The sequence below is a fragment of the Polypterus senegalus genome, chromosome 1, assembly GCF_016835505.1.
Source record: "Polypterus senegalus isolate Bchr_013 chromosome 1, ASM1683550v1, whole genome shotgun sequence".
Lineage (NCBI taxonomy): Eukaryota > Metazoa > Chordata > Cladistia > Polypteriformes > Polypteridae > Polypterus > Polypterus senegalus.
The window spans coordinates 113,131,553-113,158,772 of record NC_053154.1 but is presented as its reverse complement, the minus strand read 5'-3'; the positions used below and the strand labels follow the sequence as shown (position 1 = coordinate 113,158,772).

Sequence of the window (27,220 nt, the reverse complement as noted above, 5' to 3'; positions counted from 1 at the left end):
TTCATATTTTTTGGTTCAGTAACTATTAATTGAGCCAACATACACTGGCAGCACTTCCCTGGTGTATTATTTTTGAAATATGTAGAAAGCAAGAAATACTTAAATAAAGAGGGTAATCAAACAAACAAATTTGCAACATTGATTTTTATAGAATATTTTTTTGGAATAATTATGTATATTTGATTAAATAAAGTTATAAAGTCACATAATTTATGATTAGTATAGTGCGATTAAAGTAAATTCAGAAGAAGTGTTAGGAAAGTGTACCAATATTTTTGCCTTGCAGTTACAATTTGTTACTTTAAGAATATCATGACAGCAGCCAAAATTAACATAACATGGACCAATAATAAATATTTAGTTATAAATAAACCAAGGAAAATCTAGTTGAAAGGCAGACTTTCAATATTACCATTGCAGTTAAAGGTACAGTAATGCATATTTAGTATTCATACAGCAAAATATTTCAAAATCAGGCAAATATCAGGTAAATATATTATAAAGTACCTATCACAGATTCTCTTAAACCCAGAATAATTCTTTGTGTATACATGACCTGATGGCTGAAAGTAAACTGAATGTGGGTATACAGCTTGTACAAGTATCAATTTCACGAGGACAAGCTGTAACTAAAAATACTTCCACCAAATCTTGCAACAGACTGTATTCATGTTGTTGCCCTGGATACACGGAAAACTCCATGAAAACATTCACACTCAACACAAGCTACATAGAAATGTACTACAGGACTGGCTAACTCATTGTTTAATTGGAAGAAAAATATATCTATATTTGAATAAAAACACCTGAACACTATAAGGGCATTTTATGTCTTTAATTCTAAAACTGAAATATTGCTTCTACAATGTAATTTTAATGGCAAAGATAGTGTCATATTGGTAACTTAAAAACCTGCTATTGCATTTACTGTTTAAAAAAAAAAAAAAAAACTTCAGATTGTACTATAATGTTTTTCCAAAGTTGAATTGATAGATTTTAATTGTTATATCTATCAGGTTTACATCGTTCATCTCCACTCTAGATTCTCAGCTTCCTTCTGTGAAAAAAGGTCACCATTCCATGTAAAGGCTGGCATTCGATGAAAGCAATTAGACAGGATACAAATATAGCCAGAGAGTGGGTGTAGTTTTAACACGTTGTAGCTGGTTAAACTTTGATTCTGTGACTTTCAAAGCAAAGCCAGCTATTCTCTTAAGATTAGAATTTAAGGTGCACAAGTTTAGATCTCTTCTTACATAACTCTGCCACTGATAAATAAAAATCTAGAAATAAGCAACTGGTATAATAGAAATTACCTCAAAATAGGATAAAGATGCTGTATTTATAAATCGGGTCTTTAAAATAAAATCCAACAAAATAACCTTAAAGTAGGTAAATACTACATTTAACCACAAAAAAGAAGTAGTCTTGAATATGTGGACATTTAATAATCAATGGCCAAACTTTCTTAATAATACCTTACATTAAATGTTCTGGTTCTCTGTGGTAGTAAAACTTTTTTCATCTAAGAGGTGAGAAAAACTCACATTCAGGAATTTTGGTGTCAGACTCTTGCCAAGAGAACAGTCTATAAACTACTGACAAGTTTTGACCTAGTGATATTTAATTTACATTATGAAACATATGCAGCAGTGAGATGATAACATTTTCATACAAGAAAACCAATTTGCTGTGGACATTAACAGACTCTTGTTAATTGAGTCCTATTACTTCAAACTTTTTTAGGAGTCACACTCTCTGCTAGATTCCATAGATATTATGTAACTCCCTTTATGTTGCTGTATTTAGCTTTATTCACACTTTTGCCATTATCTGCATACCAATTCATTCCCTTCAATATGTATCATGAATGTAAGATGTTATTTTGGCTATAGCACCAAGCTGACTGACTTAACGTCATAAACTATTTAACTAGATTATTAATGTCAGCTGCATAATATCCCGCAGATTCATGACAACATTTTGATTAAAGCTTTCTGTAAGTCCAGTAGTAGTAAAATATTACATCCCATATACAGTACCCTCTGTTATTTAACAAGCATTTACCCAAATCCTCACCTGTCCAGCCAGGTGTTTGTAAAAGAAATAAAGGTAATTATATAATGGCTTAATTAGGTTGCCATGTATATCAATGGGGCTGAAGATTTGAATTTATTTGTGTATGCATTTCACCTCTAAAACATTTTAGTATTTGGGGAGGCAACTGAATTTGAACTTGTCAGACTTTAGCCTCCTATGTTTATAAAATATTAACAATCTGATAAAAAAACTGAACACCAAATGGTGCAAGGGATTATTGCCTAGCTAAGCAGAAGTCAAAATGCAATTATTTGTATAGTTAGGACTGAGTGAATATCCATCCATTTTCCAACCCGCTGAATCCGAAATATTATAAAGTTAATTTACAAATAGAGTGTATCCATATAATAAGCATTTGTTTAGATCAATATTCAATGATTTTGTGACAGATGTTAAAGCAGTTATACACAGCAATTAGTATATGGTAAATTCATTTTAACTTGCCAGGACTGTGACCAACGTGGTTCCAATTATAGCCAAGCTTTAGCTGCCTTTTGCTTAGACATTCACATTCTCCTGAAGTTCATTGTCATCATGCCAACTGTTGATATACCCTGTTTAGTGTGCACTGCCTTGCTCAAGACCATTAACAGAATTAACAGCAACAAAAAATTAAAATGAAAGAGAAAGACAACACAAATGGTGAAGTAAATTTCTTAGGCAGAAGAAAGACTTTACAATTTGTACAAGTCAAACTTTCATTATCCTTCTGTTATAAAGCAGTCAGTCCACAAGACAGAAAGTGTGGTTTAATATTCTTTCATCAGGATCACAGCTGACAGTCTAGCAAAATGTACATGAAGTATGAATGAGTGACATTTGCTATTCTTTATATAAAACCTGTAAAGTCAATACTCTTGAGAACATGTGCTTACCCTATGATTGTCTCTCAAGGCCACATTGGAACCATGAAAATCTCTGCCTCGTTCTCTCCCATTTGTAATGCTGAGAAATGGGTCACGCCCAAATGGATCTGAAAAGCTTCTCATCATCTGGTGCACATGTTCACTGTGAGCTCGAAGGGGATCCCTATAAATTAAAATAAAAAACACATGCACATCATTAAGTACTGGACAAAATGTTTTTATTGCACAAAATGTAATGGTGAACGATTAAGACTGTAAATACTTAGAGACTGTATTGAGTAAGAAAGGGTCAGAGTGAGTTTAAGGTTATAAATGAAGGGCCACAATATGAATGTTTGCAACACAAAATTAAATCTATAGCAAGTGGTAATGATAATATTTGACACAAGTAATGCTATAGTCTAAATTCTTATGAAAAATTGTTAATCTTGTAAGGTTTAACACATCTGGATTAGCCTCACATGGTAAAAAATTCTGTCAAAGGACAATGTATGGTTACAACATGACTTATTATGCCCTGCATATTCATATAGCTTTCCTATATGATCCCTGGTCTCGTTTATGTTGTGTCACCCACAAAACATCAAAAGAATACATAAACTAAAGCAAAGCTTGCTGCCCCACCGGGCCACCCAAAAACATGTTTGAATGCATTTGTATATCTAATTAACGCCTGGACGTCTAAACACCTCTCTCAATTTTTTTTTCTTTTCTTTTTTACCATTAATCATGTACCACTTCTACCTAAAATCTCTGACCACAGTGACCTAACTTCTTCTCATCTGTGAACCCACAATTTTACACCCCCTCAAGCTTAAATGCCTCATGATTGAACACAACTTTGGAATTCCCTCCAGGCACACTTCTGGTCCAAGTTTCGGAATTACGTATGACCCTCTTCTGCCAAAATGAAAAAGTTAGAACTCCATTGAGCTGACTCGAATCCTACTGTATCTCTTAAGCTACCTGCTCTTCCTGTATACCAGCCATATGGTTAAGTGACGGCCTTCAGTAATTTCCCAAAGTTATTGTTAAAGGGGAAGTATGCTCCTTTGCTTAGCTAACTAAGGATCTCATGTGCCATGATGTTAATTTTTCGGTATGTGTAGAACTTAATTCTACCTCACCTCCCAACTGAGATCACAATTTACAGCAAAGTGAATGCCTACATTTTTGATGTTAAAGAGAAAACACACAGGAAGAGCAAATGGTTCAAAGTAGTACGAAGGGTTCTTATTTTTAGCTAATCAAGGAAAAAAGTCTTTCTTCCTGTCTGACGTGCAAAAGTTAAAGTTTTTAAAAACAAGTTTCTCCTTCCTCCACCATCACCTTCTTCCAAAAGCCAGTCACTACATAACAATTTGTTGTCCAGGCTAAATTTCTATCCATGCCATATTCATTCTGGCCCCCTAATCCTCCCCTGTCTCTAATTCTCTCTCTCTCTCTTACACCACTTCACCACCTAATAGCTCTTGTGTGGTGAGCATACTGGCACAAAATTGGCTACTGTTGCATCACTCATATGGGCGCTACACATTAGTGGTGTAAAGCGACTCAAATTCTGAGAAGATTCTGCACTAATATGGGTGTATTGGAAAAGGGGATGAAAAGAACGTATGAGTCAGGTAAAGAACTTTGTTTCTTGATGCAAAGAGAATTGTCTGCAACTTAAATCAGCAAAAACAAGAAACTGGTTATTGAATTTTCCCATACCAAAGGCCCTCAATGACAAATCAATTATTAGGGGTGGATGTGGAGGTAGGGCACTGTTACAAATACTTGTGGTCCACATGAATGACAGGCGGGACTAATCTCCTAACACAAGAGGAGGTACATTAGTAGGTGCAGAGCAGACTTTTTTTTCTTAGGAGACTGTATTCTTTCAATGTGGGTAGAGATACACTTTATATGTTTTATAACTTTGTGATGGCCAGTGCAATTTTCTATGCTGCAGTGTGTTGGGCTGGAAACATCAATTTAAGAGAGACCCACTGAAATAACTAGATAATTAAAGAGGCTGGCTCAGTTATGGGATGCACTCTCCTGGATGTAGTGGTAAAGGAGAGATTAAAAATAAAACTGAGTTTCAACAGAAATGTGTCAGGAATTGCTATTGGAGCTCATTTATAACTAATGCAATACACTTTTATAATCACACTGTGACTGTGGCTTCCCTTTTTACCTTTGGCCAAGTCAAATGTTTTATTTTTAGTTTTCCTTCTTTTTCAATAATTCTTATCGTCACTTTGTTTATTATGCATGTATTTATTTATCTATTGAGCTTCTGTAAAAAGCTAGATTTCCCCCTTTGGATAAATAAATTACTGTCTGTAAAGCTCTGTCTAAAAAAATTATCCATCCATTATCCAACCCACTATATCCTAACTACAGGGTCACAGGGGTCTGCTGGAGCCAAACCCAGCCAACACAGGGCGCAAGGCAGGGAACAAACCCTGGGCAGGGCGCCAGCCCACCGCAGTGCACTAAAACAAACTAAAAAGGTATTTTATTATAAATAAACAGAAAATGGTCAGTATAGAGGTGCATTAATTATCAGTATTTCTACACAGCCCTAGAATCCTGGGTTGGAATCCCAACCCAGTCTCATCTAGGAGTTGACTTCCTTGTTGTTTTGTTCTTTAAGGTAACTGGGGACTTTAAATGGAGCATTGTAAGAGAATGTGGGCATGAACTTGACTATGCCCTGTAATGGACAGGAACTCTGTGCAGTGTGGCTGACTACCTTGCAGCCTGGTTATGCTCTAGTTCCCTCATGACCCAGTACTGAATAAGCAAATGGGATCATATTTCAAAGTAAGAAACCCTACAAGATAAATACTTGGAAATTGGGGAAATATAAAAAAAATATTGTAAGCAACAGTTTACTGTACCTTTAGTATAAAATGTTTGCTAAATAAATAAAAACTTGCAAGAATAACAGGCAAGACTTTCCTTAATACATGCACCATGCAGACTTCAGCTTCTGTGTCTACAAGTGTCTAGAGCAGTGATTTGTAGTTTCAGTGGCTCCAAGTTTTTTCCAACCAGTTAATTAATCAACCAGTAGAAAATAGTATTGTGATATAATAAATATCCAATTTCAAGTGCAAACTCACTGACTCTGGCTAGCAGGTGTTACTGCTCTGCAGCTGGTGACAGTGCCACTTGACAGTATGTGGTACTCTGTGTAAAAGGTAATGGATTAACCATTGAAAGCCCATGTCATCAACGATGTTGATTAGAAATGTCTTGCTCAATTAAATGATGAACTTAGTATCCAAATAGTTACATACAACATCACCATATCTCATCCTAAATAGGTCATGATAATTTAAAGACATCAGCCTATGTCCCATTAGGGCATACTGAATATTTGTGCTCTTGCATTTTAAAAATGATCATAAATAAAGTTAGCAAGAATGTTCAAACTGCTTGTTTGTAAATTTTATATAATACAATATAATTTTATTTTTTTTCTGCACTGGTGTGTATTTGCATTTTGTTTATACTCTCTTCTCTGGCCAAGGAAATAATTATATATTTTTGATGTTACTTGCACTATATTAAAATTTCACATTACTTATATCACATAATCCATATGTCAGTTACACTGTTGAATGCTCAAAACGTGCAAAACGTTTTTGCTAAAATATTGTTAAATATATTCCTCCTAAATTATCAGTGCACAATAAAAAGGAAACATAAAGCCTCATGGGAATGAAAAGAAGACCCACCTCTATCTCTGCTGCATTGGGCAAGAGTCTTGCCTTTAATTCAAAAAATCATTTACATAAAGCCTTAATTTTCCTATTCATTATGTGTGCTAATAATTCTGGAGATATGTATTTAATAATTTTTGAGCAAAAAAGCATTCTGCACATTAAGCATACAACTGTATAACTAATATGTGGATTATGCAACATGAGTAATGCTAGATTTTTTCTTTTTTTCCCCGCCTTTGATGTTTGTCACATCATTTGTCGCTGAACAGCGTTAAACACTACTGACTTTTACTATATCGTAAATGTTTTTCTCTACATTTTGCATAAAAAGAAAAGATTACAATTTTTTTTGGCCATCTCTACAAACCACATGGGGTAATATTAAAAAAAATACTTTAGGTAAAAGTTTTATCGTCTGCTTTACTAGGTAAAATATAAACAAACAGCGAGTTCTCTATCATCTGACATGCAGTATAAATAAACTAGCACCAGCACAGCATTCTCAAAACTGCTTAATCCAATTAAGGGCCACAGTGGGGATGGTATTTTAAAATCCTAGGCACCAGGCATCTACGAGCAGTTTAACACAGAGCCACTCATATTCATGCACATACACCTAGTGTAGAATTATACTTTATTTAACATGTACATCTTTAGAGCTGTGGGAGTAAAACTGAAGTGAAGTTCCACACAGACTGCAAACCAGTACTGGAATTAAATCCTAGGATTTAATGGATTTGTGATGCTTTAGTGCAATTCAGCAAGACACAGAGCCCCTGTGTTTACCACCTGCAACATGCAAATGACTTACTGAGTTTTGAAACACATCATTTATTGTACAACAGTGCAATTTTTGTAAACAGCAGATTTTCCACCTCAGTTACACTACCAGTCAAAAGTTTTAGAACACATCAGTATTTCTTCAAATTTAAGCAGTTGAAATGCAACAAATGATCTAAAATTGGGAAAAGGTAAGCAGTAAATTCCCAGAGGTTTAAATTTGAAGTTTAGGATAGCAAAAACTGAAAAAAGGGAAATAAGAATATTACAAATGGGTCTTCTTCAGGGAACAAATAATAGGTTACAACCTACAGATGTTCTGCAGCAATTAAAGTAAATTAAACCTTGCAAGCTGAAGCAAACAATTTGCATAGGTATCCCAACTTCTGTTAATTACTTAAAAACCTGGTGTCTGTCTTAAAGCAGAGTTCAAACAGACTGTGGACTACTACTGAAAAAACCGAGGTGTTCTTAAACTTATGACTGGTAATGTACATTCACTGACTATTGCAGTGATTCAAATCTGATTGCATATTTGACTCAAAAAAAAAAAAAAAAATAAAAATAATCTGCCCTATAGCTTTTAATGTAATAAGCACTTAATGTGGAGGTCTAAGCCTAATTTAGTAAGGCAACTTTAAGATCACTGTTTGGTTATGCAATAAAAGGATATTTGTCAAAAATGTGAACTTTGTAAGCATCGTTTAAGAGCAGTGCCTACTTCAAATAGGCACAGGAAAAGATGCCAGCAAAATAACTATTAGGAATTTACAGACTGGTAATCCCTTATATAATGTCCTAGGGCCTAGGCTATGTAACACTGGGCAGCAGGTTAGACATCATCAGTCAAGTCCTCTGATGTGCTTGCATTGCCTCTAAATGTGACACATTTCCCTTGAAACCTTAGGACACTGCGACTCTACAGACACCTGTCTTATGGATAATCCTGCTATTTAGTCCGTTCAAAAGCCTGAAAGGCCAGCTGTCCAATCCTTCTTGATTCAGAGGGAAGAGCTGCGCTCTCTCTGTATATACGACCCAGTCACGTGAGTTGGCACCATTAAATCCTGAGAGACGGACGAGGTTCACGTAACAACCATACAGTCCACTGCACAAATGGAATGGTCAGTATCAACTGTGTTTATATTTATCTTATGTATCTCGGTGTACTCAACAGCAATGCAGACTTTTTCTTTTAGAGCAGTAAGAGAGGTGGCGGACTATTCTGGAATTATTAAAGCATTCCTGATTTAAAATATTCCTTAAAAACAGAGCCTACTCAGGTTATTTGCCGAGAGAAAATACTAATAAAAACAGTATAATTCACAACATAACAGGAATGACAGAAATAAATACTTTTGTGCAAGAAATGGTAATCATTTTCCTATTAAAATGCATGTTTAATTACCGTAAGTAGTAATCGCCACTATTGCCCTGATAGAAGGAGACAAAACACCATATAAATAAATACGTGCAATTTAAAAGAAGCCATTACAAAATAAAAACTACTGCATTTAGTATTCTATGTAAAAGTTACTTAAAAATGACAATTAAAATGGAGCAATTTAACATCACCTGATAAGGCATTATTGTGGAGAATAAAACATAAATGAATCATAAATTTGTACACAAAACAGCAATCTTAATTCTAATTAAAGGCCCAACTGAACTATATTCCACACTAAAATTGTTTGACATAAAAATAGTGAACAAAAATTAACAAGCATTTAAAACCCAAATAATTCAAAATGCAGTATGTGTACTTTTCGTCAGCCATTACCATTTGTAATACAGTATATCAGAGATTTCTTGTGTTAAGAACTGTTCCTGCTATGAGAGATGCTAAGTCGCTCATGCAAGATTCGCAATCATTGCAAGCTTAAAGAAAAAAAGTTTAAATTGCAAACTTGCGGGGCGCACACACAATGCTAGTTGCTATCATTATTAAAAGAGAGATAGCGTTAAACTATATTTGGACATCGATAGAGAGAAAACGACTACAGTCCAAAAATACAAAACAAATATCTCCTACGTTTTATTGCATGAAATTGTTTTGCTGCTAGAATTGTTAGAAGACTGTTAAAACACCTACGCAAAAAACGGATCATCTTCGAACATCCTGAGGTGACTGCCAGTGCCAAACATCTTCAAGTGTGGTCTCGGAGCTTGTTAGAAACGACGACTGCAAGCTCTACAGCTGCGACGAGGTAATACTGGCGACTTGCGGTAAGTTGCGAGAGGTCACTGCAGAGCACGTGATCCCTCCCTCGCCCTCTGATAGGCCAGGTGACAGAGGAAACTACCAGAATCTGCGCGAATGTTGTGGATTTCTGCTGTCATGGCAACACTAGCTGCGCACCAGCTGAAATTTTCTGCATAGAATCCTCGAGAGCTGTGCCGTGTTGCGAAAATGCAACATTAGACTTTCGGCGTTTAAATGACAACAGAAGAAATTTCACACACGAGAGGTGACTATTGTGTGCATCAAGCTCGGTTGGTTAAGTAATAGCTTTGTTGTCCCAGTATCTCATCCGGACAGTTTTTAAAAGCAGCATATTAAAATTAAAACAGGCGAATACGGAAATAAAAAAACACATTATTAAGTAAACGTTCCAGTAGACAAATTTATAATACGTAAGTGCTAAAAATGTTAATTTATAATAAACTTGTCTAATTTGGAGTGTTCATAAGAAATCACATGACTTAACTTCATCAAGTAGAAGTACATAATAAACAAGAAATATTTCAAATATTAAAATTCAATTTAGTCTAAATATTCTCGATTGCAATAGTAGAGGTTCAAAAATCAAAAATTACATTATAACCACTGACCTTGAAATAGTCTAAACGATACCCCACATGCATTTGTTTGTCATTTTTAACGGTCTGGGAGTGGGTGCTAGAGCTCTAGGGCCACTGGTGAAGAATCAGATCTCAAAAATATGATCAGATTTGTGATAGAATTGCATAAAACTGTACTTCACATGTTTATATAACCAATTTTCATTTTATCAAAGATTTGTGCAAAGGAGTAACTTTGACCCCTCATGTCACATGTCAGGTTAACCCCTGAGGTCAACTGATGCGGCATGCACTACATCTGATCATTTTTAACTGAAGACACCTATTAGTTTTCTTTTTTTCATAAGGATTTATTTTCCTGCACAAAATATGGTCCAAAAGTAAGAGTATTTCTGGTCTAGAGGGCTAAAAATAAGGGGGAACCCAAAAAAGCTTGGCGTCTTGTATAACTAGACATCAAGACTTGTCAAACAGTACATGGCATGTGGGGTTTATCTTGTGCCAGTGCATCAGAAAGCACTGGATAATACAAACTGGAGTGGTTTCAAAGTGTTCAGAAGTCATTCTTGCAAACAAAATCATTTAGCATTGCAGTCTTCACTGTCCTGCAGACAGGTTCTGACATGGCCTATGTGGAGTCTTTTTCTCAGACTAGAATTGTGTTCCTATGTTAGCTTATTTAATGATTAGATTTAGACTGTTAAAAAATAGACATATGGAGACATGAATAGATGGAGATATTAATTTATCACAGGTGATCTTATTGTTAGTCTTTGAATAGTTGGTATTCTTTTCAGGCACATCACAAGTGCAATTGTGTACAGCTGGCGTTTTTGCACCTTGGAAACACTGCTGAGGATCACCCATTCCTCTGACGCTTCACTTTTTGGAAACTTTCAGTCTGATTGATGCCCCATTCGGGGTTGGCTCTGGCCAGTGCCCTGTGTTGCTTAGATAGGTGGAAAGAGGCTTCCGTTTGGCCCCTCAGCAAATCTTAAAAACGTTTGCATCATGTTATTAATTCCAATTGCATGTCAACATTTGAGAAAGTGAGATGTTTGGCATTTTTGGAGAAGCATACTTCTTTTTGTCACCAAAATATCCACTTGTACAAAAATTGATAATCTAATAAGCTTTTACATTTTTGAATTACTAAAGATACTAAAAGGAAAAGCATTAACATTTATTGTAAGTGGACTGTTGTGCCTGATGCTGCCAGGATTGACTCCAACCCACCCCAAATGACTCTGCACTATAGTAAGTAATCAACAAATACTGTGAAAATTTAATTATTATTTTTAAATAATTTTTATTAATTCTGTGCACTGCATGAAACCCTGGTGTAATAGTAAGATAGCAAACGCATGCAGATTGTGGAGAAGGCAGCAAAGAATGATATCAGAGTCCAGCTCCCTCCTGTTCAGGGCATGTACGACACGTGCCATCTCAGAACGTCAAACAGTATAATTAAAAACCTCAGCAGTCCTGCACAGCTGCCTTTCTCACTCCTACCATCAGGCAAATGGTGCAGGGCTTTTGGCGCTCATACCCGTAGATTCAGGGATGGTTTCTATCCACAGCTTGTAAAGTAACTGAACAGCCAGACCCAGTAAGAAACACTGAAACTTAAAGAACACTTCATGCGATAAAAGACAAACTCCCTGGTGCAGGCTTTTTGCTGATGATATCTTGTTGCATAGCACCAATGGAGCAGGACTTTGGAAGATAAATAGGAGGAAGACAGAATATTTGAGGTTTAATGATGATCAGGATTCAGAAGTTAGCCTGCAGGGAGAGCTATTGAAAAGAGTGGATATATTTAAGTATCTAGTATCAGTAGTAGCCCAAGATGGAAAACTAGATGCAGAGATAACCCACAGAGTGCAGAGTGGGTAGAAGAGTTGGAAGAAGGTATCAGGAGTATTGCATTTTGAATTAAGATTAAGGTTAAAGTTAACGTTTTTAAGGCAGTAGAAACACCAGCAATAATGTATGGAACTGAGACATGGGCAGTAAAGGGGGCGCAGGAGAAGACAGATGTGGCAGAATTGAGAATGTTGAGCTGGATGTGTAGAATTATAAAAAAAGGGACAGAATAAAAAAATGAGAAAATCAGAGGTACAATGAAAGTGGGAGAGATATGAGGTGGTGTGCACATGTGATGAGGAGAGACAATGAAGAGGGATGAACATGAAAGTTCAGGGGAAAAGAAAACAATGGAGGCCAAAGCGGAGGTAGATGGATAAAGTAAAAGATTTGAAGGAAAAGGGCTTGACTGGTGAGGAGGTGCAGGGCTGAACTGTTTGGAGAAGGTTGACCAAGCACATTGACCCCACACAGAAGTTGGAAAACATGAATTAGTGGAATGGAGTTCCAGCATTCATTCTGGAATACCCTTTGATGAAATGTCATAAACTAGGATTAGCTGGAAAAGGAAAGAGTTTGAAACCTGGGGAAAAGGTTAGTTTGCTCAATGCATTGCAAAGATTAACACAAAAACAAATTGTCTATGTATCTTCTTGAAGCTTCACTGTAACAACAACCTCCAAGAAATATTACTGCTCCTCAAATGTATATCATAAGCAAGAGAGTTGCCCCCACATTTGTTCTGTTTGTGCAACTGACCTCCTGTCCAGTGCACCCTTAACAAATAAAAGATGCTATGCTCTGTTTAATCTGGAAAAGAAGGGTACAAATAATTGCATCCAAGATAATTTAGAGAATTGTTTTATTAGGTTGTGATTGGACAGTGTTTTTGTTTGTTGAGAAGGATGGCTGCCTGTGCCCCTGTATTGACTGTACAGAATTAAATAAAACACCATCCACTACCTTTGATCTTGCACCTTCTTAATCACATAAAAGACTTGACAGATTCCAAAAATTAGATATCAGATATGTGTATAATTTCATTCATACTTGTGCAGGTGACAAATGGAAAACTGTGTTTTACAAAGGATCAAGGTATTAGAATACCTTATCACGCTTTAATCATTTGGTCAGCGCCCTTTGCCATTTTGAAGCCATCTGTCACCAACCTGCTTAGTGATGTGTCAGGAATGTACATATTTGTGTATGCTGATGGCATTCATATGTATTCTCCTGATTTCAAAAGACATACTGGATATGTTGGAGAATGATTGGAATGTGAATTGCATTATACTTCAGTGCTGGTTTGGGCTTTCAGGTATCACACTCAGGACTGAGAATGGCTAAAGCCAAAGTTGATACTATTCAGGATTGGCCAATTACAAACTCTGCTAAAGACATTCAGCATTTTGTGGGCTTTGCAAGTAATTATCAGGGCTTTAAAGAACTTTACTGCTGTAATCTCAGCCATTACTTGTTTATCTAAGAAAATCACTAGCCCTAGCAGCCTATGCGGTGTTTGACAGATTAAAGATTTTATTTATTTTTGTCCAGTATATTACTTTACAACCTTTTTAATTACAAGTAGAAGCTTCAAGCATTTTTGTCATCTTTCTCTCTCTTAATTGCTGCTGAGTTGATGTTGACTCATGGAGACGCTGTGGAGAGTATTCTGAATTGTGTTCAATTGTCAGCTCCGCACTTAAGACTTGACAGAGGGGCATCCATGGCTGCAGTGTTTGTATCCATCCTCCACATTGCAGGTCTTCTTTTTTGTTGACTTTCAAAGAAAGATAGTCAGGATTAGATCACATTTGAGCTTCCAAAGATAATGTGGTTCAGTCAGTTCCAGTACTAATGGATGTGTTCGCCCCGGCTGTCCAGGGTAGGCATTGGATTCTTCAACAACTTTATAATTCAAAGGTGTCGATTGTCTTACATTTCATTTTCTTCAATGTCCAACATTTGCATTCGTATGAAATAATTAGGAATATTACGGCTTGAATCAGCCAAATCTTTGTGTGCAAAGTGACATCCCTACACTTGAGAAATGTATTGACGTTCTTCATGGCTATTCTGCCAAGAGCAATTTGTCATTGAATTTCTTGGCTGCTTGCTACCTAATTATTGATCATTCATCCAAGTAGGTTGAAGCCGACTGTTACTTACTTTTCTTTTCCATCCATTGTAAAGTTGTCCAGCTTGCCAGTTGTTATGTTCTTTGTCTTCTTCTTCATGTGATATCTCCAAATGATGTTGTTTGATCTTGGTAAGAAGGTGCCTCAGATGGTCTTTGAATTCAGCTAATATTGTCATGTAAAAATTGATTAGTCTTCCATTAACTTTCACCCCCCCCCTTTCTTCTTCATAAAGTCCCTCTTTTCTGATGATTTTACTGTGTATAAGTTTATAGACCATAAAAATCTGTTTTACTTAAAAACGAGCAGAACACATGTCAAGCCAGAAGGGCTTTGTTCTTACGCTGCTTTAAAATCATAACATCAAGTACATCAAGAAGCAAAGAGGTAAAAACACAAAAACAAAAGATACTCTTTCTTGCCAGTTCAGGGTTACCAATTGTGAACAAGAACCAGAGACAGTAATACCATCTGAGACGTTAATGGCAGCCGTTCAAGAACTTAAGCCAGTCAGCATTATCGAAGTGGTACAGAAAGCTCAAAAGAATACAACACAATTTCTTTTTGTATAGACCAAAATCACAAAAAAGGAGTGTCACAATGGGCTTTAACAGGCCCTGCCTTTTGACAGCCCCTCCAGCATTGACTCTCTAAATAGACAAGGAAAAACTCCCAAAAAAACCCTTGTAGGGAAAAAAATGGAAGAAACCTTAGGAAAGAGAGACCCCTTCCCAGGTAGGTTGGGCATGCAGTGGGTGTCAAGAAAAGGGGGTAAATACAAAACAATACACTGAGCAGAACACAAGTAATCCTCAATACAATATAATAGTGCAACCGAAATATTACAAGTACAGAGCAGAATTCAACAGTAGATGATATCCCATAATAGGATTTGGATTTGAACAGAGGTGGATACCTTAGATGGTTCACAGTTTGTTCTAGATGTGACTCATCAGGAAGTTTTGAAATCAGGGGTATGATTCTCCTATGTTTGGTTCACATCAGAACCTCAAAAACAAGGGAATCGATTGGAAGACTTTTTAAGTGGTCCACTATTCATATGGATGCTGAATAAAATGTCAGAGTTGATTTGACCTTTTGGCAAGACACATAAGATATTCATGTTGTTCAAGCTATGGATTCTTTGTCTGCTTCTAAGTTGGTTGGCACTCTAATGTCAATAAAAGAGTTGCTTTTGGTTCTTAATACAGATGGTGTTATGACCAGGCCCCACTACTGTTTTTGATTAGGTAAAACTAAATGGAAGTAAAATAGTTTTAATGCTCCTGCCCTTTATCGACCAGCTGATTGTATTGTTTTTTTTGTTTTTGTTTTTAACACCGACAGAGTTCTTAACCTACAACTAAACTATAGTCTGATCCAACTATCTAAACATTCAACCCTTGAACTCAACAGATTTCACAAGGGCCTTTATTTTGCTAATGTCATAAACCGTTCAGTCATAGATTTGTTTTTTTTTTTCTCCACACGCCACACAATCTAATCGCATGCCGACCATACAGTTTGTGTTATTTCTAGTGTTAGCTTCCTACAGAGCTGATGCTTACTTTACTCGATCATCCTTACCTGACCTTTACAATAATTTTGTTAAATTCTACTTTCACAGACTTTTCTCCGGTATATCAATGTGGAGGTTCCATAGTAACCTTTTGAAAAGAAAAAATAATTCGGTGCTCCACAGATTTGGTTTCAGTCTCTGAAATATTGTGGGAAGCTATTGAGGACTTTATTTGGGATAACTGAATTGCTCTGCGTGTGATTTGTGAAATCTGGGAGCACCAATTTCTGAGGTTTCCCCTAACAAGCCTTTTCAACAAGCCTGAAATTTAAAATTCTCAGGAGACCCTGAAAGCATTTTCTAAATATAGTGTTATAAATCACTATGTGTCTATTGCTGAATTTGTGAGCAAAAACTGTACCAGATGGTGGGCAGTTTTTCTCAAGCTGGACCAGGCTAGAAGACTGGAGTGGCATCATGATTTCTGGCAAGAATATGGAGCACATGCTTTAGGAGGATTTGAAGATGAGGGTGGAATGAATAAATGAACCACACGACAAGGCAGAAAAATATGCTACCCCATAATGTTCAGACACATGACAAATGTAACGACTTTATGACAAACCATTTTAGCATTTGTAGAAAAAGTGTCAATACATGCACTGTTCTTCTTTTTTTGGCTGCTCCCATTAGGGGTTGCCACAGCGGACCATCTCTTTCCATATCGTCCTGTTTTCTATAAATCACAAAACAAATCATATAAACTAAATGCATCACAGGTATGTACTGTATGTTAAGCTTATATTTGAACATCCTACAATTTTTAATAATGACACAATATGTCATAGAGTCAGAAAGGGCCTAACAATGGCATGGAAAAGAACCATGACCCTGCTTAGCATTCTGTTTACCCCTGGAAAGATAAGCCAAAAACATTGAATTATTTTCAACATGAAAAAATGTTAGATGTAACAGAAACATGTACACAGTGAAACATTAACATAAATACAATAGGATAAAGTTATGTCTAGTGTCCACTGTGGTACCAATGCAGATTTAATACACATGCTTTGTGTGATATGTTTTGAGACAGTCACTAATGCATAGCCCAATGTTGAAATCAGGGTAGTAGAAGTGTGTTTCATTGTGCGATTTTCTTTTTTTTGTGTTGCTTACACACAAGATGGTAGAATTTTAGTGCCTCATCTAAACTATCGACACACCTCTTGTGATATTGAAGGCTACCACAGTTTAAGGCTAAGTGACTTCCACATTTGCCCTAACAGGAACATTGACAGTTGCCTCATTGTGAACAACACTTAGGGCGCTAACGCCTTGTACTCGACTGCAATTATTTTTCCTTTTTGTCATGCAGCTACTGTTGCACCGTGCTGAAGGTTCGGTGGTTCAGTGCCTTATCATGCATCAGTTTCACTTTCCATGTCAATTTCAAACGACCAACTCCCATCATCATCATCATCAATATCGTTCAATTTGAGCAATCACTCCACTTCAGTTCGTTCTAAAACTATCTTTATGGCGTTTTATTTGTCATTGTGTTTTTTTGTTGGAGGCTCTGTCCCACTCATGAATATTGATAACAAACCATGGAGTGGCGAAACACATAGAAGTATTCACGATTTTTTGCAGCCTGATGTTATTTCATTCTCTAGATTCCAGCATTATACTGCCCCAAGCATTATTCAGTCTTAAAAATGTAAAGCTGATCATTAAAAGTCACCCTAAGGGTAAATGCCAAGAAGGTTAAATGATGATTGATCCCTCAGCAAAGATGTGTTGTCTTTGCTGAGGGATCACTAAGAGTCTCACTCTAAATGGCTGTAGTACTGAGATGGCACAGCTCCAAGGTGCAGTGCGATTAGCATGTTCTGTCTCTCGTCAGATAAATGGACAGCAGCATATCTCGCTGTTTACCTGTGACAGAACTTAACCTGTGGCTTTGCATGCTGCTGGTTACATTTACTGAGGTATCACCAAAAAAAATTACAGTGGGTATAATGAAAGTATGTGCATTTTTACATCAAAGAGCATAACACTAAGTATTGTACATTAGACATAAATAAACCAGTGTGTATGGAGCAGTCCGCTCTGCTCATGCTCAAACACTGCTACTAGGTACCGTATGCATGCACGTTTACATTTTTTCGGTGCTTGCATGCACCTCACTTCTCACTACGAAAGACCTGTGTGCAACAAACGCTGCTGCACAACAACAACATTGTGCTAATGACACAGATGAAGAGACACAACTTCGAAAAGAAGCCGCAGCTCAACAACATGCAAGTGAAACACCTCAGCAACAGAGGGCAAGGCTTGATGTTTTCACTAAAAAAAATGACTATCTGGAGGTATTTTCTCGAGCCAAAGATTAATAGGATTCATAAGCCAGCGATACGGCTAAGATGTGGTATCACTAGTGTTTTCTTACGAAAGCCAGCGGGGCAGCAAGCACAGGTGGATCCACATCCTCTGCACTGGGTAATTCTTAAGAGTTAGCTGACACCACTCCAAGTTCACGAATACAAGGGAAATTCTGGCTCATCCTGAAAAGGACAGTAAAAGAGGAATTTAAAGTTTTGTTAAAGTTTGAGCAAGCAACTGAGCAAAACCCAAAAAGCTAAGTCAGAACATTCAAAAGGCAATATAAACACAAGCAAAATCACGAATAGAGATGTATCCTGAAGCTAGGGTGCCAGTTACCATCTGCACTCCCATCTTATATCCACAACATATTGAAGGTACGTCACGTGAATGGCAATGAATAACATCACACAGTACAAGTTTTGGTAAAATTTCAGTTTGGGTACTGCAAAAATGTAGCAAAAGCTCCTTTGGGGCTTCAGAACATTTACAAAGTTTCAGTAAAGTGTAACCTACTAACAAAACTCTTTGGAGTGGTCTGAGGTGGCCTTTGAAACATTTCACTTGATATTACATATTTAGTATAAAACCTGTGAATCCTTCATATTAACAAGTAATTTTACCACAAGTCAATATGCCACCCAGCACACAGATGGATAACCCATCTACTGACGTGTTGTAAGTGTTATGAAGACCTAAAGAAGTCATTGTTAAGGTTGTCTAACATAAGAGTAAATGTGTAATAGATGTGTTTTAGAAGTACCTAAACTAAAGTGTTACATCAAGATAGTGGAACATGGGTGTCAAACTACAGTTCTGGAGGGCTGCAGTGGCTATAGGTTTTCATTCTAACTATCTTCTTCATTAGTGACCAATTTTTGCTGCTAATTAACTTCTTTTGCCATAATTTGAAATAACTTGACTCAGGCCCCTTTGTTGTTTCTTAATTAGCAGCCAAATACAAATGAGACACAAAAAATTCCGCCTCATGACCAGATCACCTGTGCCCACCACACAATATCTGAAAATAAAGAAAGGTGATGGTCTCAGTAAGGCTGATCTCCCAGGTCACCAAAACTTCTTGACAATGTTCTTAGAAAAAACAGAAAATCAACAGTTTTGGAAATGTCTGCTGTGGCAGAATGAGAGCAGCAACAGCACATGGAATTTAATTAAGAGCAAGAATCTGGTTCTCTTTAAGAGATTGGTTGGAGTGAAATTAGTTGGAGTTTGAAATACCAATTTAGCTGGTCATCCACTGGCTTTTTTTACATCTCAATTCTGTTTGGCTGTCATTTAATGAAGAAAGGAATAAATTCAGACGACTGAATCCTTAAAAACACGGCCATTAAAATGAAGGGAAAAGAAGTTAATTAGCAGTGAAAACTTTTCACTGATTAGGAAAAGGGTTAGAATGAAAACCTGCAACCACTGCGGCCCTCCAAGCCAGAAGTTTGACACCCCTCCTTTAAAATATTTTTATTAATGGGAAACAAGGTAAACCAAATAAATCAGAACTACAGGCAACTTTTTTTTAATGAAAACAAGCACTGAGCTGCTTGCCTAAATTCTTGCTTTTGGACTGCTAAGTATCCCCCCCCATTAATGAATTGCACTTGTTGAGATCTAATTCAAGTATTTCAGCTTTGGATGTTGTATATGATTTTCTGTATAACATTGAAGCTTGTTCAGTTTGAACAGTTAAACTGCAAGAACAAGTATGAAAATATAATGAAAACTGTTTAGTTCATTGGCAAACAGTTACCCTAAAACAAGAGAACCTTTTGTACCTTTCTAAATCAGACGTGCTCAGCAATATTGCTTTTTTTTTTGTTCAGTCCTCTGGCTGAAGTCTACAACACGCTGCATGTATCATGATCCAAAAATCCTTCAAAGCTACATGTCACATATTATTTTAGATAACACTCCCAGTGGCCCATAGGTTGAGAAACTTTTTTTCCCCTCATTTTTTCCATTCTCTGTTCTTGTTATCGAAATACCTTATTCTTTGGATTTACTTGACTTCACACCAAAAACCATTTCCTTTTAAAGGATATTAAACATCAAAGCCCTATGTCTAGTTCCCAGATGTGTGTCTTCAAAGTTGGTGAGTCCTCATTTCATTCTCTAGAACTGTGTGTAGTGCACATTAAAAAGGGTTCTGGTAATACAATCTGTGTTCTGGTGGATCTAGTGGATGAAACAGAACATAACTCCCAACTGCCAACAATGGCGTGAATATTTTTATAGAGCTCCTTAATACCTTTCTATTGTCTGCTTTTTATTTTCATCTTTTGCTCACTGCCTGGTTGCCATCCATATTTAGATTACATTGAATTGCCATCTTATTAGGTATCTAATAGGTGTCGTTCTTCCTTCGGTCTTCAAAACAGCATACATTCATCTGGGCACGAATTCTACAAGATAGCAAGTAGCTGGGCTGCCACAATTGAATGGACACCAACAATCTGTGCATTCCTTGCTGTAAGTAAAGTCATACGCTATACTTACCAATATTAAAATACAGTTTGCGTAGTTGCTACACTGCCCCCCTAACTCTCCCTTACTTAGTGCTGAGACTCTTATGGCCCATTTTGTCCCCTTGCTTCTCACTAACTGTGCTCTTCTACTCTGCAGATGCTGCACTGGACTGAACCAAGACAAACCATGAATACTTTGTGAAGAATGACGCATGGACAAAGGTACGTGCTCATCCTAACTAAACATCTGTTCACTGCTCTCTTGCTGAGTAACACTCCGCATTTGTTTTAAAATAAAGCGTACAACAGTTTATATCTTTGGCTACATCAAACTAGACAAATTAAAATTAGAGAGACGTATTCTAACCACAATGTCATCGTACTTGAGACCAGACTTCAACACTGTGTCCCTGAACCTACCACTGCTTAATAAATCATTTCAAACCTCAATGACTCTGAGAGATCTGACAAACTTTCCTGGCTTTCACTCTATTGTAAGCGTCCACTTGCACACTCTGACCACCCTGCTGCAACCCCGTGCCCATAAATCTCTCATTTTCTTACATGTTGCTGCCCCTTATTGCAGTAAGTTAAACTCTTTGTCTCTTACTTTTCGGCCCTAACCTCTTTTCCATTTTTTTTTTAAAGAAATTTTCTTTGTCTCTCTTGTCCGTTCCTCAAGCTCCCCTCTTCTTTGCTTCAGTTAGGTGGTTAGGTTAAGGTGGTTGTGAGCAGCTTGAGGGTAAGTAGGATCATATTTTACAACAACAACAACAACATTTATTTATATAGCACATTTTCATACAAAAAGTAGCTCAAAGTGCTTTACATAATGAAGAAAAGAAAAATAAAAGACAAAATAAGAAATTAAAATAAGACAACATTAGTTAACATAGAAAAGGAGTAAGGTCAGACGGCTGGAGAAAAAAAAAAAATCCGCAGGGGTTCCAGGCCACGGGACCGCCCAGTCACCTCTGGGCATTCTACCTAACATAAGTGAAATAGTCCTCTTTGTAGTTAGGGTTCTCATGGAGTCACTTGATGTTGATGGTGATACAGACTTCTGGCTTTTAATCCTTCCATCATTGTTGGAACATCACGGTGCTTTGAGTAGATGGTGGTGGCGCAAGCAACCACCAAAAGGATACCGGAAAAGGAAACAGAAGAGAGAGTAGGGGTTAGTACAGATTTTAGAGCCACCATGAATAGTTATTATAATGAGTTGGATATACAAAGTATCAGGATTTTAATTACAGTGAAGTTATGAGAAGGCCATGTTAATGTAATGTATTTTCAGCAGTGTTTTAAAGTGCTCCACTGTATTAGCCTGGCGAATTTCTAGGTTTTAGGTGCATAACAGCAGAAGGCCGCCTCACCACTTCTTTTAAGTTTTGTTCTTGGAATTCTAAGGAGACACTCATTTGAGGATCTGAGGTTACCATTTGGAATATAAGGTGTCAGACATTCCAATATGTAAGATGGGGCGAGATTATTTAAGGCTTTATAAACCATAAGCAGAATTTTAAAGTCAATCCTGAATGACACAGGTAACCAGTGTAGTGACATCAAAACTGGAGAAATGTGTTCGGATTTTCTTTTCCTAGTTAGGATTCTAGCAGCTGCATTCTGCACTAGTTGCAAATGATTTATGTCTTTCTTAGGTAGTCCTGAGAGGAGTGCGTTACAGTAATCTAGTCGACTGAAAACGAACGTGTAAACTAATTTCTCAGCATCTTTCAGTGATATAAGCGGTCTAACTTTAGCTATGTTTCTTAAGTGAAAAAATGCTGTCCTAGTGATCTGATTAATATGAGATTTAAAATTCAGATTACAGTCAACAATTACCCCTAAGCTTTTTACCTCCATCTTGACTTTTAATCCTAATGTATCCAGTTTATTTCTAATAGCCTCATTGTATCCATTATTGCCAATCACTAAGATTTCAGTTTTCTCTTTATTTAACTTATGAAACATACTATTCATCCATTTTGAGATACAAGTCAGACATTGTGTTAGTGAATCAATAGAATCAGGGTCATCAGGTGCTATTGATAAGTACAGCTGTGTGTCATCAGCATAGCTGTGGTAGCTCACGTTGTGCCCTGAGATAATCTGACCTAACGGAAGCATGTAGATTGAGAAGAGCAGCGGACCCAGGATAGAGCCTTGTGGAACACCATATTGGATATCATGTGTTTGAGTTGTAATTACCACAACTAACAAAGAATTTTCTCCCTGTCAGGTAGGATTCAAACCAATTTAAGACACTGCCAGAGAGGCCCACCCATTGACTAAGGCGATTTCTAAGAATATTATGATCAATGGTGTCAAATGCAGCACTCAGATCTAAGAGGATGAGAACAGATAAATGGCCTCTGTCTGCATTTACCCACAAATCATTTACTACTTTAACTAGTGCAGCTTCTGTGCTGTGATTTGTTCTAAAACCTGACTGAAATTTATCAAGAATAGCATGTTTATTGAGGTGGTCATTTAACTGCATAATGACTGCCTTCTCCAGAACTTTACTTAAGAAAGGCAGGTTAGAGATGGGTCTAAAATTTTCAAGAGCCGAGGGGTCAAGATTATGTTTCTTAAGAAGGGGTTTAACTACAGCAGTCTTAAGACAGTCTGGGAAGACCCCCATATCTAATGACGAATTTACTATGTCAAGAACATTATCAATTAGCACGCCTGATACTTCTTTGAAATAATTTGTTGATATTGGATCAAGGACGCATGTAGAGGGTTTCAGTTGAGAAATTATTTTATGTAAATCTATCCTAGTGAAAGAGTTTAATTTGTTTATAACAGAATGCTGGGGTTTAGGAGGATCCTTCGTGTTGGAGGGATATACTATGTTATTTCTAATATCATTAATTTTTTGGTTGAAAAATACAGCGATAGCCTCACAGGTTTTACTGGAAGTACTTAGGAGGCATTCCTTTGAGTTACCTGGTTTAGCAGACAATCAATCGTAGAGAATAAGACTCTGGGATTACTAGTATTGTTATTTATAATCTTAGAGAAATAGCAGCACCTCTCAAGACGGACTGTGTTATTGTATTCTGTTATTTTAACTTTTAATATTTCATAGTGGATAGTTAGTTTAGTCTTCCTCCATTTACGCTCAGCTCTACGACATGTTCTCTTTAAATCAGACACTCTTTGGGTCTTCCATGGTATAACAATGCTAGAAGATTTTTTAACTGTCTTTTCAGGTGCAACTATGTCAACAGCAGCTCTCACTTTAGTATTAAATCTTTCCACCTTACTATTTACATTCTCCTCGCTATTATAGTTGGCACTATAAACGGATTTTAGGGGAAGATACCATGTGGGTCACTTATAGCACATCTGTTTGTCTCACTTTCTTGCTCAGTCTCCCAACAACAGGGCCTCACAGAGACATCGCTCTACCTGGAGTTGTTCCTAGTAGTCCTGATGGACACTCCAGCCCTGATTGTTCAGGAATGTTACACTGTGCTGCTGCTGCTGCAAATCGGAGGGCTGCATAATCTTGCTGTAAAAAGCCTTTTTTCACCTCTTGTCTAACATGCTTGGTAGGGTGGAGATCTGGAGATGGTTCAGGCCATTTCCAGTCATGGGGTATGACAAATTTGCTGACCGCAGTCGTTGATCTTGTTGCCAGACCATGTCAAGTTAATTGACTGAAAAATCACTGCTGATAACAACAACAACAACAACAACATTTATTTATATAGCACATTTTCATACAAACAGTAGCTCAAAGTGCTTTACATATTAAAGAATAGAAAAATGAAAGACATAATTATAAAACAAAATAAATCAACATTAATTAACATCGAATAAGAGTAAGGTTCAATGGCCAGGGGGGACAGAAAAAACAAAAAAACTCTTTCTCGCTGGAGAAAAAATAAAATCTGTAGGGATTCCAGACCATGAGACCGCCCAGGTTTGGATTTTTTTTCTCCCTAAATAATAAAAACCATCATGTAAAAACTGCATTTTGTGTTTACTTGTGTTATATTTGACTAATGGTTAAATGTGTTTGATGATCAGAAACATTTTGTGTGACAAACATGCAAAAGAATAAGAAATCAGGAAGGGGCAAATAGTTTTTCACACCACTGTATATACAGCATATAGATGACATACTGTATATGACATGCCGATGTTGACTTTGGAGGCCATTTGCCTGATTGTGGCCCATCTGTTGGCTTCTACAATTCTTGCCACTCTCTTTGACCCCTCTGATCCACAAGCTGCTTTTGTTCACGATTACTCAACATTGATAGTTTTTTTGCTTTTCACACAGTTCTTGGTCAACCAATGAAATGGTCATTCATGAAAAGCTGATGCTACGACCAACAAGCCTTGTGCTGATCATCATGCCACATTCATCCAACTGGCATCCTCACTTTCTGCCCCAACCACCTCAACTCTCATTCTTTATGTCACTTGTGATGAAGGACGTGGAGAGACCCTAAGCAATACGGTGGCAAGGTATTGACAGAGAAGAAGGCTTTGTGACAGCTGAATCTGACAAGAATGTTGACATGATGTGTAGCAAACCCATGTGGGGGTGGAGAAAGGGCAGCACCATTAGAACTTTCAAATTATGCACTTAAAACTACAATAGAAATTGCAGAAATTTGGAGAGGCTCCCTCAAACTGGATCCATCAGCTGTGACTAAAGCCGATCTTGATGGGGTAGTTGATTTAATGACAAATTGAAAGCTCGGCCCAAAGCATTAACTTCAGCTTTACCACTAAAATTCAATACACTACAGTATTTACAAACCTGCTGCAGCTGCAGTGATTCATCGGTCTATTTCAGGATCACTTCCATCATTTTTTATTGTGAACAGGACCATGAATTTCATGATCAATTTCACTCTGAGCAGTTGCTTCTTCTTAGCAAGTCAAACTTTCTTTTTTTGTATTTTTTTGGAGAGCATCAGGACCTAAGATTGAGAGGTGCTAATTCTGATCCTCATAGTCAGCTGTGAACTACTCCAGTGTGTGCCAAACATTCGGGTCTGATGAGGCCAAGCGGCTGTGCACGAAAAAGCCTGAACAGGAGAGGACACAAAATGAACCTTTGGCAGAGACCACCAAAGAGTCAACGTAACATCAAGCATGCATGCAGAGGTCTTGTTTTGCAAGAACATTCACCAAACAGCATGAAGAGTAGTCTCAGGTCATATACTGTCATAGCAGGGCACATGTGGTTAAAATTCTTCTCCACGTCTACGACTCCCATGACCACTTAAATATTTGTACACATAAAAAGGGTTGGTCAGTTTAATGGCCAGAAAGGAATTTGTGTTATTCTTACTGGATCTGTAATTTATCATCTGGAGTATACTCTGGAGAGGCTTTCAAATGCAGTCCTGCCCCCTTTTTAAAAACCGATATCACTACTGGAGTCTGGCAGTTTGGAAGCAAGATGTCCATATCTTGCAAGCAACAGCTTAAAAAGACCGCCTCATAGTATCCAGTGTTTTCAGCATTTCTGCCATGATCTTGTCTATTCCTGAGGCATTGCTACTACACATCTATTAAAAACACCACAGTAAAGGATTCAGCTTCAGCGAGCTAGGATAAGCTCCAGCTTCCGAGTGACTCTGCTCTGGATAAGTGGATTTAGAAAATGGATGGATTTCTACTGACTTATTCCCTTGCCGTAAAGTTCCTGATGTTGAACCTTTAAGAAACTCTGCGATGCACAAACTACTCCACTACACCAAAGCTCACAAATCCTGGAATAATGTTCTTTCAAATGCATATATTTAAAAGAAAATCTAAAGCTAAAACAAAATAAAAATAAGACATCTTCTTATTTCCTGTGCTGCAGGGACAAACTCAGGAAACCCAGTGGCCTGCACTTTGACAGAGCCGATATACGAACAATGGATGAATGCAGACCTTTTCTGAATTTTCTTTGAACTTTTCCTAAAACGTCCCTTCTATTTCAGACAGGCTCCCTCCTCCAAGCAGACACTCTGTACTCATCAGCACATTTAAGAATTAATCCCCAGCTTCTGCTTTTATTTTATTAGTTCAATATGTCTGTAATCAAACTCTGTGGGCTAAAAATGACCGAAGCTGCCTGCCAGGCCAGACCTCAATGTGATGCTAAAGTTAGAAGGTTCACCTTTTTCTACTCCCTGAGAGAGCGGTTCAGATGTTCTCCTCAGTGCTTTTATGGGGGCGACCTAACATCCTAATTGACTGCCGCTTTTTTATCCTCCCTGAGCCGTCCCTCACGGTTCAATTTAGTGAGCATTCAGCCTTCCTAGAAAGCCGGAGAGTCTATCTATCTTTTTATAGAGCCGGCCAAGCAGAATTCTCTTTGGCATGGTGACATCCAATAATGCAGGCCAAGCTGCAGCAATTCGTGCTGATAAAGTATGAAGTGAAAACAATGCAACAGGTGTTCAGTCGTTTCAAGTTTTCAGTGACAAATCGAGTCTGGTAATGAAGTTTTACAAAAAAGGAGGCTGATGAGTTTAATGTGTGTGGGTCGCCCACTATGACTTGCTTTGGAAGAAACCAAAATAAATCTAAACAGCTTCAT

General features: G+C 37.3%; 1 protein-coding gene and 1 long non-coding RNA gene across 3 annotated transcripts in view; one reads left to right on the top strand and one right to left on the bottom strand.

The window, feature by feature from the left end:
- mlf1 (myeloid leukemia factor 1) overlaps positions 1-9,671 on the bottom strand; it is a 33,593-nt gene extending 23,922 nt beyond the window's left edge. The window contains exons 1-2 of the mRNA XM_039756316.1: positions 9,561-9,671; positions 2,976-3,129 (exon numbers count right to left, since the gene is read on the bottom strand). Coding sequence (XP_039612250.1) covers positions 2,976-3,129; positions 9,561-9,613 — 207 coding nt within the window. The 5' untranslated portion in view covers positions 9,614-9,671. The remainder of the gene's footprint in view (positions 1-2,975; positions 3,130-9,560) is intronic.
- Positions 8,509-26,749, top strand: LOC120531171. Of its 2 annotated transcripts, none has more exons than XR_005634067.1 (3): positions 8,509-8,592; positions 20,813-20,877; positions 24,956-26,749. It is a non-coding gene; the product is annotated as an uncharacterized LOC120531171 (long non-coding RNA). The 2 variants fall into 2 exon arrangements; XR_005634069.1 differs by lacking the exon at positions 8,509-8,592 and adding an exon at positions 20,573-20,659.
- The last annotated feature ends 471 nt before the right edge of the window (positions 26,750-27,220 follow it).